Source organism: Lepus europaeus, chromosome X, assembly GCF_033115175.1.
Source record: "Lepus europaeus isolate LE1 chromosome X, mLepTim1.pri, whole genome shotgun sequence".
Classification (NCBI taxonomy): Eukaryota; Metazoa; Chordata; class Mammalia; order Lagomorpha; family Leporidae; genus Lepus; species Lepus europaeus.
Window position 1 is genome coordinate 94,141,642 of NC_084850.1, and position 27,063 is coordinate 94,168,704.

A 27,063-nucleotide genomic window follows, 5' to 3' on the forward strand; every position below is an offset into this window, starting at 1 on the left:
GGTCGGGGCACCGATCCTGTCCCGGTTGCCCTCTTCCAGGCCAGCTCTCTGCTGTGGCCAGGGAGTGCAGTGGAGGATGGCCCAAGGACTTGGGCCCTGCACCGCATGGGAGACCAGGAGAAGCACCTGGCTCCTGCCATCGGATCAGCGCGGTACGCCGGCCACAGCACACCTACCGCAGCGGCCATTGGAGGGTAAACCAACGGCAAAAGGAAGACCTTTCTCTCTGTCTCTCTCTCACTATCCACTCTGCCTGTCAAAAAAGAAAAAGAAAAAAAAAATAACTACTATAGAGAATGTACCAAATAACACCAATAAATAATTTCCAGGCATGGATTTTCCAGGTAATATTAGAAAATATGTGTAGTTTCACTTTATACTGAGCTCAGTCATTACATTCAAAATGCTAAATGAATTTTTTAAAACTCCCTGTTTCCATTCCAAAATAAGGACCTTCTATGCTTGTGTTGTCTCACTAAATTATTATTACAAACTGTCTACTCAATTTGTGAAATATTATGTTCACTTATATAAAATTTACCTTATAAGAATTCTGACAAATATTTATGTGAAAGATAGAAGTTGACCTCTGTGTTATTAATAAACAAAGGGAGAATTAATGTCAGGACAGGCAGAATAGGAAATAGAGAAAAGATGTGAACATACTTTTTGATTCCAGGTCCTGCCATGACCCTCAGCATGGGGGTAAGGTCTTCAGCATAACGGCACATTGGACCTGTGCACTGAAACCACTCCTGTGCTCCCCCAGCCACAGGAAATTGACCCTTGTTGGGAACCACACCTGAAAGATTAGATACTCAGGTTAGCTGCTCAAAATAAGACATGATCTCCATACACTGTGGTTCACAATGACGTTAATCTATCTTAAATATCATTCCCCTTTCAAATTATTTTATAGACTTATTTCATAGTTTTCACTATTTTACTATATTATTTAAAAAGAGTATCTTTTTCTAATAAAACCTAAAGAAAATCTGCAAAATAAAACTGGCAAAATCAGATCTGTTCAGATGTAAACAGAATCCCTCCTCATTAAGCCACATGTGGGGGGTGGAAGGCTGTGCAGTCTTATATACTCTAGGTGGAGATGGCTTATATAAAACGCATGTGGGTTATTCACAGCTTAGAGAACAAAGCTAAAAAATTTAGTTTCTCTATAATGACCTCTGCAACTTGGCACATAAATGGAAACCACAGCAAAGCATTCTCACATTTCTCCAAAGACTATTTTAATGTGTCTTCATGGGTTATATATGTCATGACATCTGCTTTTTATATATTTTATAACATAGTACATTAGATATCTATCTACATAGCTTAAAAGAATTAACTTAATAGAAGCTCTGAAACCATTTTGGATACCCTAAATTTCTTTTTATTTATTTATTTATTTATTTTTGACAGGCAGAGTGGACAGTGAGAGAGAGAGAGACAGAGAGAAAGGTCTTCCTTTTTGCCGTTGGTTCACCCTCCAATGGCCGCTGTGGCTGGCGCGCTGTGGCCGGCGCACCACGCTTATCCGAAGGCAGGAGCCAGGTGCTTCTCCTGGTCTCCCATGGGGTGCAGGGCCCAAGCACTTGGACCATCCTCCACTGCACTCCCAGGCCATAGCAGAGAGCTGGCCTGGAAGAGGGGCAACTGGGACAGAATCTGGTGCCCCGACTGGGACTGGAACTCGGTGTGCCGGTGCTGCAAGGTGGAGGATTAGCCTGTTGAGCCACGGCGCCAGCTGGATACCCTAAATTTCTAAGAAACATTTACCATGTTTAATTTGCACACTAGAGTATTAAGTTAGAATGTAGCACCAGTAGCAAATAATGCAGGATATCTGTTAAAACCAAAATTAAATATTAAAAAAATACATAAGATCAGCAAAAGGAGGATCTGTTGTTTTGAAAAAATAAAATTGACACACCATTGGCACAACTAACCAAAAAAAGAGAGAGCAGACCCAAATCAATTAAATTAGAGATGAAAAAGGAGATGTAACAGACACCACAGAAATAAAAAGAATCATCAGTAATTATTACAAAGAGCTGTATGTCAACAAACTGAGAAACCTAGAAGAAATGGGTAGATTCTTGGACACATGCAACCAACAAAACTGAGCCATGGAGACATAGAAAACATAAACAGACTCATAACCAAGACAGAAATTGAATCAGTAATAAAGACCCTCCCAAAACAAAGAAAGCCCATGACTGGATGGCTTCACTGCAGAATTCTACCAGACATTTAAGAAGAACTAACTCCAATTTTTCTCAAGTTATTCAAAACAATTGAAAGTAAGTGAATCCTCCGAAATTCTTTCCATGAAGCCAGCACCATCTTAATTTCTAAACCTGAAGAAGATGCAACAGTGAAAAAGAACTACAGACTAATTTTCCTGATGAACATAGATGCAAAAATCTTCAAAAAAAATTCTAGCCAATCATATCCAACAGTACATCAGAAAGATCATCCACACAGACCAAGTGGGTTAATCTTGGTATGCAGGGGTGGTTCTGCATTCTCAAATAAAACAATGTTATTCATTACATTAACAAACTGCTGAACAAAAACCATATGATTATCTCAATAAATGCAGAGAAAGCATTTGATAAAATACATCACACTTTCATGATGAAAATTCTAAGCAAATTGTGTATAGAAGGATCATTCCTCAACACAATCAAAGCAATTTATGACAAACCCATGGCCAGTGTCCTATTGAATGGGAAAAAGTTGGAAGCATTCCCAATGAGATCCAGTACCAGACCAGGATGCCCACTCTCATCACTGCTGTTCTTTATAGCTTGGAAGTGTTAACTAGAGCCAATAGGCAAGAAAAAGAAATCAAAGGGATACAAATTAGGAAAGAAGAAGTCAAACTATCCCTATTTGTAGATGACGTACTCCACCAAGAGACTATTGTAACTCATAGAAGAGTTTCTTCATGTAGTAGGATATAAAATCAATACACAAAAATCAAAAACCTTTGTATACACAGAAAATGCAGCAGCTGAAAAAGAACTTCTAAGATCAGTCATATTTGCAGTACCTACAAGAAAAATCAAATATCTTGGAATAAATTTAACCAAAGATTTCAAAGATCTTTATGAGTGAGAATTACAAAACAATAAAGACAGAAATAGAAGAAATGGAAAAACCTTCCATGTTCATGGATTGGAAGAATCACTATCATCAAAATATCCATTCTACTGAAAGCAATTTATAGATTCAATGTGATACCAATCAAATTACCAAAAACATCCTTCTCAGATCTAGAAAAAATGTGCTGAAGTTCATATGGAAACATGGGAGACCTCGGTTAGCTAAAGTAATATTATACAACAAATAAAAATTTAGAGGCACCACAATACCAGATTTCAAGACATACCACAAGGCAGTTATAAAGAAAACAATCAGCTACTGGTACAAAAACAGATGGACCAAACAATGTAATAGAATAGAATCACCAGAAATCAATCCAAGCATCTAAATCCTACTTATATTTGACCAAGAAGCTAAAACTTGTCCCTAGAGTAAAGATAGTCTCTTCAACAAATCGTGCAGGGAAAACTGGATTTCCAAATGGAGAAGTATAAAATGAGACCCCTGCAACACACCTTACAGAAAAATGCACTCAAAATGAATTAAAGGTCTAAATCTATGACATGACAACATTAAATTATTAGAGAATATTGGGGAAACCCTGCAAGTTATTGGCATATGCAAAAGTTCTTGGAAAAGATCCCAGAGGCACAGGCAGTCAAAGCCAAAATTAACAAATGAGATTACATCAAATTGAGAAGTTTCTGCACTGAAAAAGAAACAGTCAGGAAAGTAAAGAGACAACCGACAGAAGGAGAGAAATTATTTGCAAACTATGCAACTGATAAAAGATTAATAACCAGAATATACAGAGATCAAGGAACTGCACAACAAAACAAACAACACAGTTAAGAGATGGGACAAGGACTTAAACAGACATTTTTTAAAAGAGGAAATTTAAATGGCCAACAGACACATGAAAAAATGTTCAGGATCACTAACCATAATGAAATGCAAATTAAAATCACAGTGAGGGAAAAGTACTGGCCAAGATGGCGGAAGCGTGCACCAACAGTTCAGAAAAAGAAAGTTTAACAAAAGTGGAGTTACTGTACCCTCAGGAAGAGACTCAGAGAAAAACTCCAGAGGAAACTTCCAGATCTAGTGGATGTGACACGGAGGACCTACGGGGAGAGCAAGGTGGCCCACAGCCGCGCCTAGCCGCGCTAAGCCACGCTGAGCCACGCCTAGCCACGCCGAGCCGCGCCGACCCACCCCGAGGGGTGGGGAAAACAGCGAGCCCAGCCACAGAAGCCCAGCAACAGAATTTGAGCCCCAGCGCTGGAGGGAAAGGTAACCGGAGACATTGACCAGGAAGGTTAGAGCGTGGTCTGAACTCACACTGAGCGGGGGGTTGGGGGGGAACACCACCAGACTGACTGGAGGAGAGAAAAAAAAAAGCGAATAAATAAGGGGAATCAGCAGGGACACTAGCTTCTCTCTGCACTCTCCTTACAAAGCCCAGCGACCACTTTACATATGTAAAACAAACTCCTTAGCCTAGAAAACCCAGTGAGCTGTGTGGAATTTCTTCCCAAAGGAGTCTAAAAAAAAAGAGAGAGTGCAAGAGAGCAAGCCAGAGAACAATCTGGATGAGTTACCCTGGGCCTTAACCCTGAAGAACCAAACAGAGCTCTTAGGCCACACCTCCAAGATGCCAAACAAACATAGAAACCAAGGTAACAAGAGCAAGGAAGACACTATGATGCCCCAAATGAACAAGACACCCCAATTCAAGATTATGAAGATAATGAGATAGAAGAAATGCAAGAAGCGGATCTCAAGAAATTGGTAAGATCATTAAGAAGCTCTCAAAAACAAATTCTTGAACTACAGAAATCCTTAATGGACAAGATAGAAAATCTCTCTCACGAAAATGAAATATTAAGGAGGAATCAAAATGAAATGAAACAACTAGTAGAACAAGAAACAGTGATAGTGACGAGAAACCATAATGAAATGAAGAATTCAATAGATCAAATGACAAACACATTAGAGAGCCTTAAAAACAGAATGGGTGAAGCAGAAGAGAGAAGATCAGAATTAGAAGACAGAGAACAGGAAAGGAAACAGGCAAACCAAATAAAAGAAGAGAAAAATAGAAATCTAAAAAATATTGTCGGGAATCTACAGGATCCTAGTAAAAAACCGAACATTCAGGTCCTAGGAGTTCCTGAAGGCATGGAGAGGGAGAAAAGATTAGAAGGCCTTTTTAGTGAGATACTAGAGAACATTTCCCAGGTTTGGAGAAGGACAGAGACATCTTAGAACAGGAAGTTTATAGAACCCCTAATAAACATGACCAAAAGAGATCCTCACCACAACACATTGTAATTAAACTCACCACAGTGAAACCTAAAGAAAAAATCTTAAAATGCGCAAGAGAGAAACATCAGACCACTCTCAGAGGATCCCCAATTAGACTAACAGCAGACTTCTCATCAGAAACCCTAGAAGTGAGGGGGGAATGGCGAGATATAGCCCAGGTACTAAGAGAGAAAAACTGCCAGCCCAGAATCTTATATCCTGAAAAGCTCTCATTTGTGAATGAAGGTGAAAGAAAGACCTTTCACAGCAAACAGAAACTGAAAGAATTTGTCGCCACTCGTCCAGCCCTGCAAAAGATGCTTAAAGATGTGATAAACGCAAAAACACAGAAACACGGTCACCAATATGAAAGAAGGTAAAGGAAGGAAACCTCACAGCAAAAGATCACGGGAAACCCAAAAATGATAGGGCAAAGTTACTACTTATCAATAGTCACATTAAATGTTAAAGGCCTGAACAATCCAGTTAAAAGACACTGATTGGCTGATTGGGTAAAAAAACAAAACTCATCTATCTGCTGCTTACAAGAAACACATCTTTCCAACAATGATGCATACAGACTGAAAGTGAAAGGCTGGAAAAAGATATACCATGCCAACAGAAATGAAAAAAGAGCGGGCGTAGCCATCTTAATATCAGATAACATAAATTTGACCACAAAAACTATTAGGAGAGACAAAGAGGGGCACTATATAATGATTAAGGGATCCATTCAACAGGAAGATATAACGAGTATCAATGTATATGCACCTAATTACAGGGAACCAATTTATTTAAAAGACTTGTTAAGGGACTTAAAGGGAGACCTAGACCCCAATACAATAGTATTGGGGAATTCAATACTCCACTCTCAGAGATAGACAGATCATCAGGACAGAAGACTAACAAGGAGACAGTAGATTTAAGCGACACTATAGCTCAAATGGATGTAACACATATCTACAGAACTTTTCATCCTACACAGAAAGAACTTACATTCTTCTCAGCAGTACATGGAACCTTCTCTAGGATTGACCACATACTAGGCCATAAAGCAAGTCTCAGCAAATTCAAAAGAATTAGAATCATACCATGCAGCTTCTCAGACCACAAAGGAATGAAGTTGGAAATTAGCAACTTGGGAATCTCTAGAGCGCATGCAAACACATGGAGACTGAACGACATGATCCTGAATGAACAATGGGTCATAAAAGAAATCAAAAGAGAAATCAAAAATTTTCTGGAAGTAAATGAGGATAACAGCACATCATACCAAAACCTATGGGATACAACTTTCATAGAAAGCAGTGTTCTGGCCTCAGAATCAGCCCTTAAGGCATTTGGATCTGGCTGAAGAGCCCATGAGAGTATTGTAGGCATGGAAAGCCAAGATACCATGGAAAAGAAAAAAAGAAGAAGACCTAAATGAAAGATCTCTGGGAGTGAGATCCCAGTGGAAAGAACGGGGCCATCAAAGAAGGAGGTACCTTTCTCTGAAGGGAGGAGAGAACTTCCACTTTCACTATGACCCTATCAGAATAAGATCAAAGACAGCGAACTCTAAAGGCTTCCATAGCCCTGGCAACTCATGACTAGAGCCTAGGGAGATTACTGACGCCATAAACAAGAGTGTCAAATTGTTAAGTCAGCAACAGGAGTCACTGTGTACTTACATCCCATGTGGGATCTGTCCCTAATGTGTTGTCTAATGTGCAGTGATGCTATAACTAGTACTGAAACAGTATTTCTACACTTTATGTTTCTGCGTGGGTACAAACTGATGAGATCTTTACTAATTATATACTGAATCGATCTTCTGTATATAAAGATAATTGGAAATGAAAAAAGGAAAAACCTGGTGTTAAATTGGAAATGGCATAGAAAATCAATTATTTTTTAAAAAAATATATTATGTAAGATCTATGTCTTCAATGTACTGTACACTCTTATTTAATGCTATAACTAGTACTCCAACAGTATTTTTTATCACTTTGTGTTACTATATGGGGGCAAACTGTTGAAATCGTTACCTAATATATACTAAACAGATCTTCTGTATATACAGAGAATTGAAAATGAATCATGATGTGATTGGAAGGGGAGAGGGAGCGGGAAAGGGGAGGGTTGTGGGTGGGAGGGAAATTTTGGGAGGGGGAAACCATTGTAACCCATAAGCTGTACTTTGGAAATTTATATTCATTAAATAAAACTTTAAAAAAAGAAACTGAAAAAAAACTTAACAAAAGCAGTGTTAAGAGGAAAGTTTATATCAATAGGTGCCTACATCAAGAAATTGGAAAGGGACCAAATAGATGAACTTTCAAGTCATCTCAAGGATCTAGAAAATCAGCAGCAAACCAGACCCAAAGCTAGTAGGAGAAGAGAAATAATTAAAATCAGAGAAGAAATCAACAGGGTTGAATCAAAAAAAATTACAAAAAATCAGCCAAACGAGGAGCTGGTTTTTTGAAAAAATAAACAAAATTGACACCCCATTGACCCAACTTACTAATAAAAGAGGAGAAAAGACTCAAATCAATACAATCAGAGATGAAAAAAGAAACATAACAACAGACGCTGCAGAAATAAAAAGAATCATCAGAAATTACTACAAGGAACTGTATGCCAGCAAACAGGGAAATCTATCAGAAATGGACAGATTCTTGGACACATACAACCTACCTAAATTGAGCCAGGAAGACATAGAAAACTTAAACAGACCCAAAACAGAGACAGAAATTGAAGCAGTAATAAAGGTCCTCCCAACAAAGAAAAGCCAAGGACCAGATGGATTCACTGCTGAATTCTACCAGACATTTAAAGAACAATTAACCCCAATTCTCCTCAAACTATTCAGAACAATCGAAAAAGAGGGAATCCTTCCAAATTCTTTCTATGAAGCCACCATCACCTTAATTCCTAAGCTAGAAAATGATGCAGCATTGAAAGAGAATTACAGACCAATATCCCTGATGAACATAGATGCAAAAATCCTCAATAAAATTCTGGCCAATAGAATGCAACATCACATTAGAAAGATTATCCACCCAGACCAAGTGGGATTTATCCCTAGTATGCAGGGATGGTGCAATGTTGGCAAAACAATCAACGTGATACACCACATTAACAGACTGCAGAAGAAAAAGCATATGATTCTCTCAATAGACGCAGAGAAAGCATTTGATAAAATACAACACCCTTTCATGATGAAAACTCTAAGCAAACTGGGTATAAAAGGAACATTCCTCAATACAATCAAAGTAATTTATGAAAAACCTATGGCCAGTATCCTATTGAATGGAGAAAAGTTGGAAGCATTTCCGCTGAGATCTGGTACCAGACAGGGATGCCCACTCTCACGACTACTCTTCAATATAGTTCTGGAAATCTTAGCCAGAGCTATTAGGCAAGAAAAAGAAATTAAAGGGATACAAATTGGGAAGGAAGAACTCAAACTATCCCTCTTTGCAGACATTATCATTCTTTATTTAGGGCATCCAAAGAACTCTACTAAGAGACTACTGGAACTCATCGAAGAGTTTGGCAAAGTAGCGGGATATAAAATCAATGCACAAAAATCAACGGTCTTTGTATACACAGGCAATGCCACAGCTGAGGAAGAACTTCTAAATTCAATCCCATTCTCAATAGCAACAAAAACAATCAAATACCTTGGAATAAACTTAACCAAGGACGTTAAAGATCTCTATGGTGAAAATTACAAAACCTTAAAGAACGAAATAGAAGAGGATACCAAAAAATGGAGAAATATTCCATGCTCATGGATTGGAAGAATCAACACCATCAAAATGTCTATTCTCCCAAAAGCAATTTATACATTCAATGCAATACCAATCAAGATACCAAAGACCTTCTTCTCAGATCTGGAAAAAATGCTGCTGTAATTCATATGGAGACACAGGAGACCTCGAATAGCTAAAGCAATCTTGTACAACAAAAACAAAGCTGGAGGCATCACAATGTCAGATTTCAGGAAATACTACAGGGCAGTAGTTATCAAAACAGCATGGTACTGGTACAGAAACAGGTGGATAGACCAATGGAACAGAATAGAAACACCAGAAATCAACCCAAACTTCTACAGCCAACTCATATTTGATCAAGCTTCCAAAACCAATCACTGGAGTAAGGACCGTCTATTCAATAAATGGTGCTGAGAAAATTGGATTTCCACGTGCAGAATCATGAAGCAAGATCCCAACCTTTCACGTTACACAAAAATTTATTCAACATGGATTAAAAACTTAAATCTATGACCAGACACCATCAAATTATTAGAGAGCGGCCGGCGCCATGGCTCAACAGGCTAATCCTCCGCGTTGTGGCGCCGGCACACCGGGTTCTAGTCCCGGTCAGGGCACCGATCCTGTCCCGGTTGCCCCTCTTCCAGGCCAGCTCTCTGCTGTGGCCAGGGAGTGCAGTGGAGGATGGCCCAAGTGCTTGGGCTCTGCACCCCATGGGAGACCAGGATAAGCACCTGGCTCCTGCCATCGGAACAGTGCGGTGCGCCGGCCACAGCGCGCTACCGCGGCGGCCATTGGAGGGTGAACCAACGGCAAAAGGAAGACCTTTCTCTCTGTCTCTCTCTCACTGTCCACTCTGCCTGTCAAAAAAAAATTATTAGAGAGCATTGGAGAAACCCTTCAAGATATAGGCACAGGCAAAGACTTCTTGGAAAGTACCCCCAGGAGCACAGGCAGTCAAAGCCAAAATTAACTATTGGGATTGCATCAAACTGAGAAGTTTCTGTACTTCGAAAGAAACAGTCAGGAAAGTGAAGAGGAAACCAACAGAATGGGAAAAATATTTGCAAACTATGCAACAGATAAAGGGTTGATAACCAGAATCTACAAAGAAATCAAGAAACTCTACAACATCAAAACAAACAATCCACTTAAGAGATGGGCCAAAGGCCTCAACAGTCATCTTTCCAAAGAGGAAATCCAAATGGCCAACAGACACATGAAAAAATGTTCAAGATCACTAGCCATCAGAGAAATGCAAATCAAAACCACAATGAGTTTTCACCTCACCCCGGTTAGAATGGCCCACATTCAGAAATCAACCAACAATAGATGCTAGAGAGGATGTGGGGGAAAAGGGACACTAACCCACTGTTGGTGGGAATGCAAACTGGTTAAGCCACTATGGAAGTCAATCTGGAGATTCCTCAGCAACCTGAATATAACCCTACCATTCAACCCAGCCATCCCACTCCTTGGAATTTACCCAAAGGAAATTATATTGGCAAACAAAAAAGCCATCTGTACATTAATGTTTATTGCAGCTCAATTCACAATAGCTAAGACCTGGAACCAACCCAAATGCCCATCAACAGTAGACTGGATAAAGAAATTATGGGACATGTACTCTATGGAATATTATACAGCAGTCAAAAACAATGAAACCCAGTCATTTGCAACAAGATGGAGCAATCTGGAAAGCATCACGCTGAGTGAATTAAAGCAGTCCCAAAGAGACAAATATCATTTGTTTTCCCTGATCGGTGACAACTAACTGAGCACCAAAGGGAAACCTGTGGAAGTGTAATGGATACTATGAGAAATAGTGACTTGATCAGCTATGGTGCTGACTGTTGATGTACAATGTAATACTTTATCCATTTTAGTATTTTTTTGTGAACTCTGTAATTAACACACAATTATTCTTAGGTGTCTAAATCTTAACTGAAAAGTGATCCTGGTTAAAGATAAGAATGAGAAAAAGAGAGGGAGTGGCTGGCGCCGTGGCTCAATGGGCTAATCCTCTGCCTTGCAGCGCCACCACACCGGGTTCTTGTCCCGGTCGGTGCACCGGATTCTGTCCCGGTTGCCCCTCTTCCAGGCCAGCTCTCTGCTATGGCCCAGGAGTGCAGTGGAGGATGGCCCAAGTGCTTGGGCCAAGCACCCCATGGGAGACAAGGAGGAAGCACCTGGCTCCTGCCTTCGGATCAGTGTGGTGCGCCGGCTGCAGCGCACCAGCGGCAGCGGCCATTGGAGGGTGAACCAACGGCAAAGGAAGACCTTTCTCTCTGTCTCTTTCTCTCACTGTCCACTCGACCTGTAAAAAATAAAAAAAGAAGAGAGAGAGGGAGGAGATGTACAATTGTGGACATGCTCAACCGGACTTGCCCCAAATGATGGAGTTAGAAAAGGGCCAGGGGATTCCAATACAATCCCATCAAGGTGGCATGTACCAATGCCATTTCACCAGTCCAGCTGACCAATTTCAGTTCACAATTGATCACACTGATAGATATAAGAGTCAAAGGGAGAGACACAGCAGACTCATAGAATGACAGATGTACTAAATAGCACTCTGGCCTCAGAATCAGCCCTTAAGGCATTTGGATCCGGCTGAAGAACCTATGAGAGTATTTTAGGCATGGAAAGCCAAGACACTCTGGGAAAAAAAAAGATGATGAAGAAGAAGACCTAAATGAAGGATCTCAGCGAGTGTGATCCCAGTGGAAAGAATGGGGCCATCAAAGTAGGAGGTGCCTTTCTCTGAAGGGAGGAGAGAGCTTCCACTTTGACTATGGCCCTGTCAGAATAGGATCGAAGTCGGCGAACCCTAAAGGCTTCCATAGCCTCGGCAACTCATGGCTAGAGCCTAGGGAGATTACTGACGCCATAAGCAAGAGTGTTAAATTGTTAAAACAACATCAGGAGTCACTGTGTACTTACGTCCCATGTGGGATCTGTCCTTAATAGGTTGTCAAAGGTGAAGTAATGATATAGCTAGTACTGAAACAGTATTTTTACACTTTGTGCTTATGTGTGGGTGCAAACTGATGAAATCTTTACTTAGTATATACTGAAGCGATCTTCTGTATTCTGTATATAAAGATAATTGAAAATGAAAAAAAAAAAAAACCTTGGTGTTAAATTGGAAATTATATAGAAAAGTAATCAATCTTTTTTTTAAAAAATACCATGCAGGATCTCTGTCATTAATGTGCTGTACACTGTTATTTAATGCTATAACTAGTACTCCAACAGTATTTTTTCACTTTGTGTTGCTATGTGAGCGCAAACTGTTGAAATCTTTATATATACATATATACTAAATGGATTTTCTATATATAAAGAGATTTGAAAATGAATCTTGATGGGAATGGAAGGGGAGAGCGAGTGGGAAAGGGGTGGGTTGCAGGTGGGGGGGGAGTTTTGGGGGTGGAAGACTTTGTAATCCATAAGCTGTACTTTGGAAATTTATATTCATTAAATAAATAAAAAAAGTTTAAAAAAATCACAGTGAGGTTTCACCTCACTCCAGTCAGAATGGGTTTCATGCAGAAATCAACAAACAATAAATATTGCCAAGGATGTGGGGAAAAAGGTACCCTAATGTACTGTTAGTGGGATTGTAGACTGGTAAAGCCACTAATGGAGGAAAGTATGGAGATACCTCAGAAATCTGAATATAGATCTACCATATGATCTAGTCATTCCCTTGGTAATTCACCCAAGGGAAATGAAATCAGTAAATAGAAGAGTTATCTGCATCCCCATGTTTATTACAGCTAAATTCACAATAACTAAGATATGGAACCGGGCCTGGCACCGTGGCTCACTTGGTTAATTCTCTGCCTCTGGCACCAGCATCCCATATGGGCCCCAGTTCTAGTCCCGGCTGCCCCTTTTCCAATCCGTATCTCTGCTATGCCTGGGAAAGTAGCAGAAGATGACCCAAGTGCTTGGGCCCCTACACCCGCATGGGAGACTGGGAAGTGGCACCTGGCTCCTGGCTTCGGATCGGTGAAGCTTCAGCTGTTGCGGACATTTAGGGGGTAAACCAATCAATGAAATACCTTTCTCTCTGTCTCTCCCTCTCACTGTCTGTAACTCTATCTCTCAAATAAATAAATAAAATGTTTTTTTAAAAAGAGTGGTAATAAGAGAGTGAGGAGAAAGTTTGTAACCATAAAGCTGTATAGTTCTGCATACATTCCTAAAGACTAACTTCTAAGTGTACAGTTTAGACACTTGTCATGGGACCCCAAATCCCATTAAGCTCGTTGATAAAAATGTCATCTTAAGTGTTAAAGCCCTCATATTAAGTGTTAAAGTGAACATCTAGATAGTATTAAGTGTTAAAATTGACCATATAAACAGGATCAACTATGGGGTAATTTTAGTAGCTAGAATTAAAAAAGAAAGAATGTTCCAACATGGTAGTAATACACACAGCAGACTCATAGAATAACAATTACTTTAAGTAACACTCTGACCTCAAAATTCATCCTGGTCTGACTGAAAAGCCTGTGAGAGCATTTCAGGCATGGAAAGCCAAGACACTGTGGAAAAAATAAACACATTCTACATGAAGGATCTCTGTGAAATTCCAATGGAAAGAAGTGGCCACCAGAGAAGGATGTACTTTTCTCTAAAGGGAGGAAAGAACTTTCACTTTCCTTGTGGCCTTGTCTAAATACTGATGGAGTTGGTGGTCACACTAGGTTTCCATAGCCTAGTCAACTCATGTCAAGAGCTTACGGTGGCCAGTGACTTCACATATAAGAGTGTTATTTGTTATTCTAGCAACAGGAATAACTATACACCAACTCCTCATGCAGGACTTCTTTCCTCAACAAGTTGTATTATGAGAGTTAACTATGATATTTGTTTTTAAACAGTTGTTTTGTGTGTGTGCAAATTGTTGAATTTTTTACTTAGTATAGAGTTGGTCTTCTGTGTACAAAGTTAATTGAAAATGAATCCTAATGGAGAATGGGACTGGGAAGGGGAGAGGAGAAGGACAAAGAAGTGTGGGAGTGTGGGTAGAAGGGCAGGTATGTTGGGAAAAATAACTATATTCCTAAAGTTCTACATATGAAATTTATATTCCTTAAAAATTAATTAATTAAAATGTGCTAGTAAAGTGGCAGATATGTTTTAAAGTCTTATCAAAGAAATATGTGAACTATTCACAGTTAAAATAGTAATCATTAGAATTTGCTTTAGAAAAATTCCTAATAAAAATGGTGTAAGTAAGAGGACTAGCTGAAGTGAGTTAGTAAAAATCTTCAACATTCTTATAGCTTAAACATGTATATTCACTTTATTATACTTCCTATATGGCTGAGGTTTTTCACAAAAAAAAGAATGGAGAAAAGGGGAAAAAATCACTCACAGTGGACCATGAGTGTATAGTGAATCAGTCCTCAGCTCCTCCATGAATGTGAAATGAAGTCCTTGGCTCCCCAAGGTTAATGAAGTGATCAACCCAGCTGAATGGATGAGAGTATGGGGAAAAGGATGAGAAGTTGGAGACACAAGTAACCACCCTGTGGAATGTACCAGGAAGCCTGCCTATGCTTTCCTGTAACACCTCATCTACAGATAACCAGCTCTTCAAGTGTTCCCCTCCAGATAGCAAATGTAAGCAACTTGGTTAGTTATCCAGCAGGATTCTGTGGCTTTAGCAGAAGGCACACAAACTTGAGGATTTTAGGAACATTTCCCTAGGAGAACCAATAAGAGGTTCACAGCAATATATCTGGTTTGAGAAGATAAAGAAAATCAATAAATTCTTAAATCTTACTTTCAAAAAGAGAATGAGAAGATGTGAAGTGGGGGAATCCCTAGTAACCATCAGAGAGAGCCACAGAATACCTAGGAGGAATAATTAGTGAATATGTTTTTTATATTCTGAAAATCAGACAGTAAAGACAGAAGGAATGATCATTTATTAAAATGTGAAGGAAGCAATTCTTTACTTCAAGGAATACTAAAATCATTGGGAAACAACACAAATTAAGAAAGAAAATAATATTCTTTCAATCAACATAAATAAATGGAGACATATGGTCTTGTTTTGCTTTGTTTTTTAAGATTCATTTATTTATTTGAGAGGCAGAGGCAGAGAGAGACAGAAGTCTTCCATCCACTGGATCACTCTCCAAATGGCTGCAATGGTCAGAGATGGACCACTCCAAAACAAGGAACCTGGAGCTTCTTCTGCATCTTTCAAGGACTTTGGCCATCTGTTTTCCCAGTCCACAGCAGAGTGGGATTGGTAGTGGAGCAGCTGGAACTTGAACTGGTTCCCACATGGAATGCTGGCACTGTGGACAGCGGCTTCACCTGAAATACAACCTGAACCCCAACAAATGTTTTTCCTAACACAAATTTAAAAACATAGCCATCCTCTCCTATCTGCAGCAGATACATCCCAAGACCCTCAGTGAGTGCCCAAAACCACAAATAGAAGCAATGTTTGTATATTATGTTTTCTTTTATACATACATAATTCTCATGAATTTTAACTTATATGTTACTAAATATAGGGATTAAAAACAATAACTAATAAAATGGAACAATTAGAATATACCATAATATATAGCTTTGATTATATGTGACTATCTTGAAGTTTACTGTTTATTGGTGATTGTGATATTTTTTATTTGATTGCAAATAGTTCTTTTGGCATTTATTTTATCCCCTCCTGAATCACATTATGTACCTCACCTTTAAGGAACTTCCTTGGCAGTAATCTTGTTATAGATCTAGAAGCAAAAAGAGGGTAGTGGGAGTAAATCCTGAATAGTATCCATATTTTCATTCTTGGAAACCAACTCAGGAGAAGCCTTACTGTTTCTTCAATCAATGAAGAATTAATTAGTCTCCACAGAGAGAAGTGAGAAGTCCAATTCCACTAGGGATTGGTGTGGGGATGCTAGCAGTGGAGAGAACATTTCCTTTGGCAAAAATAAACTCATCATAAATTAGGATATAAATGACCTCAGCCCCATCCTATTCCTCCCACATTCTAAATCCCAATATGCACGGTCCTACATTTTTGCCAATGTCCTCACTTTAATAGTAGACTCCTGGTAACATCAAGAGCTAAACATATACCATAACTTATGCAATTCCAAAATGAGGGCTTGTGTTTGATTTTCAATCATTTCAAATCTCCTCCAGAAGAGAAGATTCACCTTGATAATATGCTTAGAAGATTTGAGGCTATTTCTATGCATCTGGAGCAAAATATTTCATACTCTATGCCATTTTTTTCCTTTCATCATTTTGACCAGCAATGATATGAGCAATGAACCGATGATATTATGTTTCTTCTTTTTCCACAAATACTAAAAATATCATCTACAGAGTCATCATGTGGCATAAAAATAAATTCATAGACCAATGAAACAGAAAAGAGACACCTGAAGTAGTCCCATGTGTCTAGAGTCAACTGATCTCTGAAAAGTTTGCTAAGAAAAAAGCATTCAAACAAGGATAGTCTTTTAAATACATTGGGATAGGAAAATTGGATATCCACATGCAGAAGAATGAAAGCAAACCACTACCTCTCACCATATATAAAAATCTACAGAAAAGAAGTTAAATACATAAAGGTGAGGCATGAAACATTGAACTACTAGAATAAAGCATAATGAGAGCATATCAGGACAATGAAGTGGACAATTATTTTCTAAATCAAATTCCAACAGCATAGGAAATAAAAGCAAAAATACACAAATAGAAAAAAATAAGATTTTATAATACAAAAGTACTTCTTCACAGCAAAGGCAACAATCCATAGAGTAAAGAGACAAAGTACAAAATGAGAGAAAATATTTGTAGGCTCTACATCAGACAAGGGGGTAGCATCCAAAATATATAAAGAAAACAAAGAAATAGCATAAAAACAAATAATCCAGTGCAAAATGGGTAGTAGATCTAAGAGACATTTTGCAAATAAAGATATACAAATGGCCAATATGTACATGAAAAAAAAAACACTCAACATTCCTAATCATCAGGGAAATGCAAGTCAAAGCCACAATATCACCTCACTCTAGTAATATTGGCTGTTAAAAAGACAAAAGATAAGTAATTTTGAGGATATGGATAAAAGGGAACACTTAAACATGGTTGGTGAAATTGTAAATTAGTGCATATATTGTGGAAAATAGCTAAGAGAAATGAAATGTGTCTTTTGAAGGGGCATATACACTCCAATGTTTATTGTAGCACTATTCACAATAGCTAAGAAATGAAACTAACTTACATGTTCATCCATTGATAAATGAACAGAGAAAATGTGGTACATATAGACAATGGAATGTTAGTCCTATAAAATGAAATCTTTTCTTTCGCAACGACACAGATGGAACTAGTTTGTCATGTTAAAAAAATGAAATAAGCCAAGAACAGAAAGGCAAATATTACCTGATCTCACTCATAGGTGAAGGCCAAAAATGTATCTCATAGAATTTAAAAATAAATGGTATTTACCAGAGAAAGGAGGGAAGCAAAGAATGAGGTTTGTGGAAATGTTGAATGATGGGTAATACCCAATACTTAGATGGGAATAGAAAGTACTGCGGCTCTGCTGCATTTATTGTAGGTTATTATCAATAATGTTAACATATATTTTCTCTAAAATAGTAGAATATACTATTTTTGATTTTTCACTTTGAAGAAGTGATAAATTCTTGAAAGGATACATATTTTTCTCTGATTTGACAAAATATATACATATAATTAAACACCATATAGTAACATAAATATATACAATTTTATGTCTGTATTTTTAAAAAGTTTATGTCATCAATTTTTTTAAATTGTAGGCACACAAATCTAATTAATATAAACTGTGACATAAAATAAAAAAAGAATAAAATTCTATTATTTTGATTTGAACTGTAGGAAACCATATTGAGTGAGATAAGTTAGACACAGAAAGACAAATGTTGCATGTTTTTCCTTATATGCATGAGATAATTTTTAAAATTCCCAATCCAAGATGGCTGCATAGAGAGAAGAAATTTTAACCTCAGGAAATTACTGAAAAACAAAGGAAGGACCACATTCCCAGAAGATAGTTGGAGGAAAATTTTTAGTGGAAAACTTATAGAGCATGACAAAGAATCCAAGGATCAACAAGACAATGCACAAACACACAGCAACCAGATGTATGCAACAAACAACTCCTGTGATTGGTGGATACTGGGAAAACAACATCTTACCAGAGCAAGATGAGAGGAGGCTGTAGTGGCACATGTGCCACTGATGACTTTTGTCTGAGGGAGAACTCAGTGGTTTCCCACTGACTGAGTCCAGATTGGAGGACTGGCAGTGGACAGGGCAGTGTATTACCATCGTGAAGGAAGGCCACATTGCTTCCATCCCCTCACCACACCAAAGTGTCAAGTTCAGTTTGCTGAGGCAGAGATCCAACTAACCTCAGTCAGGTGCCTCGCTCTGAGGATGGGTAAGCTCTCCTGTCATGGAATGGATCACCTGCATTCTGTTACAGTAGAACTACTGAGATAGTGCTATTTCTGTGTAGGTCAGAAAGATCAGAAGACCTAGGGCTGTTGGTGGTTCTCTGGGCAATTGACTGAACTAACTCCAGCTCAAAAATCCCTGCATGCTGGGATGGAATCTACCAGAGGGCTCACTGCTCAAACTATGGAACACATAAGTGATATATGTAGTATATGGGCCTGAGTGGATGGCATATGCAAATACTATGGGCTCATTGTATGCAATGGATAAGTTTGTTCACTTTGGCACAGAGAAGGGATGAGGCTGTGAACATGATAGCTAGCCTGATCATCACCTGCCTCTACTTAGGATAGTCAGAAAAGAATGGTTGCAACCAATGTTAGTGTTTGGATGCTTACCCTACCCACAAATACTTGCTGGAGCTCAGTGGTCCCACTCAGCACACAACTCTCAATATTCCTCATAGGGTGCAGGCATTCCAGCAAGACACAGAAGCAAATTTCAAAAGAGAAAAGACTACAGAGAAGATGCCAGCAAATTTCCAAATACATAAAAATAAATGTAGAAATAAAAGAAACATGAAAAAGGCAGACAATATAAAACACCAAAAAGAACACAATAATGCACAGTATTAGACTGTGAAGATGAGGAGATTGATCAAATTCCTGAAAAATAATACAAATAAATGATTATAAATTGCTCAAAAATAGGGAAAATATATTACATTAATTAAGGAAATCTGTACATGACATGGCTGGGAAATTCTACGAAGAGATAGAGTTATTAAAGAAAAAACAAACTAAAATATAAGAAATGGAGACTTAAACACAGCAAATGAAAATAAGGTGGAAACCTTTTAACAACAGACTCAGTGAGGCAGAAGGAAGAATATCTAAGCTAAAAGCAAAATCTTTTAAAATATTACAGTGAGATAAAACCAAAAGGAAAAAAATATTACAAAACCCAAATTGGTGTTCTGGATCCATGAAATATAGGTGTGTTAGGAGTTCCTGAAAGAATTGGACAGACAGAATGGCTTAGAAAGTATACTCAATGAAATAATAGAAGAATATTTCCCCAATTTGGAAAAAGATATGAACATACAAGTACAGAAAGAGCACAGAATCTTAAATAGGCATGGTCAGAAAAGGTAATCACCGTGACATATTAATGTCAATCTTTCAAAAATTAAACATTAGAAAATTATCCTAAAATATATGAGAGAGAAATGCCAGATGCCCCTCTTATACTGACAGCGCATTTCTCATCAGAAATCCAACAGGCTAGGAGACAATGGAGAGAAATAGTCCAAATCCTAAAACAAAAAAAAATTGTCAACCCAGAAAACTCTACTCAGTGAAGTTCTCATTTATAGAAGAAGGTGAAATAAAGACCTCCCAAGGAAAACATTGAAAGGGTTTGTAGACACTCTTCCAGCATTACAAATCATAATTAAGATTGTACTACACAGAGAAAAACATAAAAATAACATCATGAAATAATATAAAGGCAATAAACTTCCTAGTGAAAGGTCAATGGAGATAACAGCAAGCAATATAAATATCTATGAAAAAATAGCAGGACTAAGTCATTCCCTGTCAATAATAATCTCAAATATAAATGTACTAAATTATCCAATTAAAAGATTCAGACTGAATGTATTAAACAAAATAAAACTCATCTATATGCTCCCTACAAGAAAAACACCACACTAAGATACAAACACAGAATGAATGTAAAAGAATGTGGAGGCATATTCAAAATAAATCGAGGCCAGTGCCCTGGCTCATTAGGTTAATCCTCCAATCCTCCACCTGCGGCGCCGGCACCCTGGGTTCTAGTCCTGGTTGGGGCGCCGGTTCTGTCCCGGTCGATCCTCTTCCTTTCCAGCTCTCTGCTGTGGCCCGGGAGTGCACTGGAGGATGGCCCAGGTCCTTGGGCCCTGCCCCCACATGGCAGACCTGGAGGAAGCTCCTGGCTCCTGGCTTCGGAACGGCGCAGCGCGCCGGCCACAACACACCAGCCATAGCGGCCACTTGGCGGGTGAACCAACGGAAAAAGGAAGACCTTTCTCTCTGTCTCTCTCACTGTCTAACTCTGCCTGTCCCCCCCCCCCAAAAAAAATCGAAATACAATAGAGCAGGAGTAGCTATCCTCATAACAGATTTTTTAAAAGTTTTTTTTTAACTTTTATTTAATGAATATAAATTTCCAGTGTACAGCTTATGGATTACAATGGCTTCCCCCTCCCATAACTTCCCTCCCACCCGCAACCCTCCCCTCTCCCACTCCCTCTCCCCTTCCATTTGCATCAAGATTAATTTTCAATTCTCTTTATATACAGAAGATCAATTTAGTATAAAGATTTCAACAGTTTGCACCCACATAGAAACACAAAGTGAAACATACTGTTTGAGTACTAGTTATAGCATTAAATCACAATGTACAGCACATTAAGGACAGAGATCCCACATGAGGAGCAAGTGCACAGTGGCTCCTGTTGTTGACCCAACAAATTGACACTCTAGTTTATGGCGCCAGTAACCACCCTAGGCTCCCGTCATGAGTTGCCAAGGCTATGGAAGCCTTCCAAGTTTGCTGACTCTGATCATATTTAGACAAGGTCATAAAAGACAGAGTGAGGATAGTAACCAATGATCCTAAGAGTGGCATTTACCAGGTTTGAACAATTATACAGCATTAAGTGGAAGAGGACCATCAGTACACACAGGTTGGGAGTAGAGCCATTGGTGGTAGAGTAGAGGTTATGATTACAAAGGAATGAGGCCCAAGTACGCTAGACAGGGCCTAGAACAAAGGACAGAGTCATTATTAGAGGAGCTAAGAAAGGTGCTGTCTAAGCTACAAGTAATTTTTCTATTTTAAGAGTTTTAAGACAAAAACTGCTAAAAGAGACAAAGAAGGTCATTATGAAATTATTAAATGATCAATTCAACATGAAGATGTAACTATAGTAAATGCACTTGTACAGAATACTGGGGTCTCCAGCTATTTCAAATACATGTTATAGGATTAAAATGGAGACAAATATTCCAATACAATAATAATCTGTATTAACACCCACTATCATCAATGGACAGTTCAATCAGACTAAAAATCAAAAAACAAACAACAGAACTTTAGGTCAGGCGCTGTGGTGCAGTAGGTTAATTCTCCACCTATGGCTCCAGCATCCCATATGGGCGCAGTTTGTGTCCCAGCTGCTCCCCTTCTGGTCTGGCTATCTGCTACAGCCTGGGAAAGCAGTGGAATATGGCCCAATTGCTTGGGTCCCTGAACCCGCATGAGAGACCTTGAGGAGGTTTCTAGCTCCTGGCTTTGGATTGTCCAAGCTCCGGCCGTTTTGGCCGTTTGGGGAGTGAAGCAACAGATGGAAGACCTCTCTCTCTGACTCTCCCTGTCACTATCTGTAACTCTACCTCTCCAACGAATAAAAAATCTTTTAAAACATTTGTTAAAAAAGAAAAGAAACAACAAATCTAATCTGCACTGTTTACCTAAGTTTTCTAACTGATATCCACAGAATATTTCATACCACAGCTGCAGAATACACATGTTTTCATAAGTGCAAAATTATCTTCTGTATTAATAATGATGTTGAAAATCAACTAATAAAAGATGAAATAAATCATTTGATCTTCACAAGAAAATCCTTAACAACATAATGGCTCACTGACTCCAGCAACACATCAGAAATATTGTCCAGATAGGGATGATCCATTCATAATTGCTGGATATGGTGAAGACACACTGACTGCAGCTACAAAGACATGAAAAAATAAAGTACCACATTTCCAGGGTTCTGATTGACAGAGATTTCAGTGGAGACACAGCAAAGATAAAGACTCCATGGGACAGTGAGTAAAGAGCACAGAGGCATTCCTGGATATTGCTACATTGCATAGTCAGTTGCTGGCTAGGAGTCAACATCTGACCAAGTTAACCTAGTAAGAAGTTGGTGTGTGCCCTGTTATCCACAGCTTTAGTTGAGGGAGAATTCCGCAGACATCTATTAACTGTAACTTCAGCCAGGGTACCTGAGCAACTGCTGGACTGCTGGGATCTGAGGTCAGCCACATTGCCTCTCTCTCTCCTTCCCCCCTCCCAGAAAGTTCTAGATTCCACTGCAAAATTACACACAACTGATCTCTGCGCTGCTGCTACCACAAGCAGACCAGAGATTCAGAGTCATGGGAGCTTGTGGGGAAGAGGACATATCCTCTGCATTCTGTAGTTCTGGGAGTTTGGAGCATTAGCCCAGGAGCTATGCTCACTCATTCACCATCCATGGGGGATTGCCTGAGTTTCTTGGGGCTAGCACTAGCACCAGCCCACAAAAAAATTCGTATACACCGTAAGAGATATACGAAATGACCCTAATGTACCCCGAAACCCCAGGACTGTGATGATCAGTTCTAATTCCCTCAATCTAACTGGAATCTAATTGGTGGACCTAGGGAAGAGCCTCTCTGCATTCCAACTCACTGATCTCATACCCACCAGAACAAAATCTGCTTTTCACCTTGTAGTCATCCTGTAGGACTGGAGCAGGTTTCAGTTCACATCACGGAGTCCAGGGAAGAGAACTGTTGGTATTATAATCCAATTCTCTTGCAAGACCAAAAACAGAGGCCATTCACATCACATAGTCTTAGAGCCACGAAAGCTAGTGTCACAAGCCTCACTGTCACTCACACTTCAGCAACAAGGACAAGTCCATGGCTATCACATTTCCAGTGTGACTGATAACAAACTGTGGACCTAAAATCCACACTCTAAAAAATCCACATTCATTTCAAAGTCATATTATTAACTATATGAACTACAGTAGGCTATAGTAGTTTGTCACTTATAAGCACAGCTGACATTCATTAAAACAAAAGAATTCACACAGAGGCTACACTTTTAAGCTCGTCTAGAACCACAGCCAAGGCAACAAGCCAAGTGACATCCTGCATTTCATCTAAATTATAAACTGTTTTACAAGAAAATTTACCCTGTAAAGAAGAGCAAATTATTACAACACACATGCAGACACGAACGTACACAGTAGTCCTCCAGAATTACTACCTGACTTGAAGGAAATCTATGAAATTCCAGAAATTCCCCCAGAAATAGAATTCAAGCTAGTGATAATGGGGAAATTCAATGGAAAGCCAGAGACTACAGATAGATTCAAGAAATGAGGAAATCAATGAGTGACATGAATGAAAATATTGTTATGTAGATCAAAATCATTAAGAAGAACAAAATAGAAATTTTGGACTTGAAATTTATAATCAGTGAAACAAATTTATTATTAAAACTTTATTAGCTGAATAGACCAAGTGGAGGAAAGAATTTCTGACCTTGCAGAAAAGACACTTGAAGAAACACAGTGAGACAAAAATAAACAGAAAAGATTTAAAAAGAATGAAGGAAATTCATATAAAATTTGGGATACTATTAAGCAACCAAATATTTGCATTATAGATAGTCTTGAAGTAAAAGGGAAGCCAAAAGGCCTTGAGAACATGCTAAATGAAATAATAGCAGAAAAATTCCTAGATTTTGAAAGAGACATAGACATCCAAATTCAGCGAAATTAAAGGGCCACAAGCACAATCAATCAAAAATATATTCTCCAAGGCCAATGATAGTCAAATTATCAAATGTTAGGGACAGGGGCAGGTGGTGCCAGCATCCCATATGGATGCACGTTCAAGTCCCAGCTGTTACACTTCCAATTTAGCTCCCTGATAATGTACCTGAGAAAGCAGAGGAGGATGGTTCACATGCTTGGTTCCCTACCACCCATATGGAAGATTCAGAAAAGCCTAGCTCAAGGCATTGCTGCCATTTGGGGAGTGAATCAGTGAATGTAAGTTCTCTTTCTCTCTCTCTTTCTCTCTCTGTAACTCTGCATTTCAAACAAAATAAATAAATTTGCTTCCAAGTTAAGGACAAGGGGAGAATCCTGAAGACTTTAAGAGAAAACATCAAGTTAGATATAAAGGTAAAACAATTAGACTAACATCAGTCTTCTTAGCAAAAATCTTTTAGGATGGAAGAGAATTGGGTGGTATATTCTAAGTATTAAAAGGAAAAAAAATCTTCCAGTCACAAATATTATATCCAGCAAAGCAATTCTTCAGAAATGAAAGATAAATAAGGCACTTTCCAGATAGGAAAAAGTTGAAAGAATTCACTACCACCAGACAAGTATTAAAATAAATTCTGAAAGGAGTTCTGTTGAATTCAGTAACAGAGCCAGTAAAATCAATACCCATTCAGCAAAATGACAGTTCTTGTCTATCAACACTATCCTTGAATGTAAATAAATTAAAATCAACAATCAAAAGACTTAAGTTGATTGAATGGATGTAAAACCAACTAACTAGACACAACTAAAGCTGCCTACAAGAATTCACGTGAGAACTTACAGTGTGCAAAGACTAAAAGTGAGGGAGAGAAAGGGATACCAGCAAATGCATATCAAAAAGGGGTGGGAGTAGCTATCCTCAGATAAGACAGACTTTAAATCAAAAACTGTAAAAAGAAAGATTATATTTTGATAAAATGTTTGATTATGCAAGAGGATATAATAATCATAAATATATATGCACCCAATCCAAGACTAACCAGATATATTCAACAAATACTATTAGACTAAAAGGAAGAGATAAACTCCAGTACAAAAACAGTGTGTGATTTGAGCATTCCACTCTTACCAATAGACAGAACAATGAGACAGAAAACCAATAAAATATATCAGAGTGGAAACATACCATTGTGCAAATAGACCTAACAGACATTTACATGGTATTTTACCCAACAGCAATAGAATTCATTTTCTTCTCATCAATCCGAGGACCATTTTCTAGTATAAACCATATTTTAGTCTACACACATTTCTGTATATTTAAAAAGATCAGAAATCATTTATCTACTCAGACAACAAAGAATTAAACTACAAATCAACAACATAGAACACTCATAAATACATGAAAATTACATAACATAATACTGAATAATCAATAGATCATAGAATTAAAAATAAAATAAAATTCTTCCTTAAAACAAGTGAAAATGAAAGCACAGAACATGAAAACTTGTGGGATACAGAAAGAGCAGTATTAAGAAGGGAGTTTATTGGATATTGGATTAATTACGTACATTCGAAAAGGAAGAAAATGTCTCAAACAAATGATCTGAAGGTACATCTCAAAGACTTAGGAAAACAAGAATAAACCAAAACCAAAATAATCAGGAAGGGAGAAATAATAAGGTTCAGAGAATAAATAAATTAACTGGAAACTAAGAAAACAATACAAAATACTAACAAAAGGCTGTATTTTTGAGAAGACAGAATAGACAAGCCTTTATCCAAACTATTGATGAAAAAAAGAGAAAAAAAACACAAATAAATAAAATTAGATGTGAATACAGAGAAATTACAACCAACACCACTGTAATTTTAAGGATCCAAGGAAACTACCATGAAGACAAATATGGTGATAAAATTGAAAATCTGAAAGAAATGGATAAATTCCTGGATATATATATATCCAGATTAAATCTCTAAGATAATATATAATATAAAATGATTAATAACAAGCAAAGAGATTGAAGCACTATTTAAAAGTCTTTCAATACTTAATATCCAGAACTTGATGACTTTACTACTAAATTCTACATAACATTTAGAAAGGAATTAATTCAAACATTTTTCAAAAGTCTTCCAGAATACGGAATAGTGTAAAACAATACTAAATTCTCTGTAAGAACAGCATCAATCTGTCCCAAAAATGAGCAGAGACACAACACAAAAAACAAAAATTTAGACCTATATATGTGGAAAATAGATGTAAAGATTCTCAACAAAATAATTTTGAAAACCTCCAGTTAAATTTCAGTTAAATTTCAATTAAATTTCAAACAGCACTCTGGCCTCAGACTCAGCCCTTAAGGCATTCAGATCTGGCTGAAGAGTCCATGAGAATATTTTAGGCATGGAAAGCCAAGACACTCTGGCAAAAAAAAGGACCTAAATGAAAGATCCCAGTAAAAAGAACGGGCCATCAAAGAAGGAGGTACTTTACTCTGAAGGGAGGAGAGAACTTCCACTTTGACTATGACCTTTTCTAAATAAGATCGAAGTCAGCAAACTCAAGAGACTTCCATAGCCTTGGAAACTCATGACTAGAGCCTAGGGTGATTACTGACGCCATAAACAAGAGTGTCAAATTGTTAAGTCAACAACAGGAGTCACTGTGTACTTACTCCTCATGTGGGATCTCTGTACTTAACGTGTTGTCCAATGTGAAGTAATGTTATAATCTAGTACTCAAACAGTATTTTATACTTGATGGTCTGTGTG

The 27,063-nt window shown here is 38.1% G+C and overlaps 1 protein-coding gene across 2 annotated transcripts in view; it reads right to left on the bottom strand.

Annotated features, from left to right (window-relative positions):
* FAAH2 (fatty acid amide hydrolase 2) overlaps positions 1-27,063 on the bottom strand; it is a 219,809-nt gene that overhangs the window by 94,303 nt on the left and 98,443 nt on the right. For both annotated transcript variants that reach the window (XM_062184025.1, XM_062184024.1), the window contains one exon: positions 667-802. In XM_062184025.1, coding sequence (XP_062040009.1) covers positions 667-802 — 136 coding nt within the window. The remainder of the gene's footprint in view (positions 1-666; positions 803-27,063) is intronic.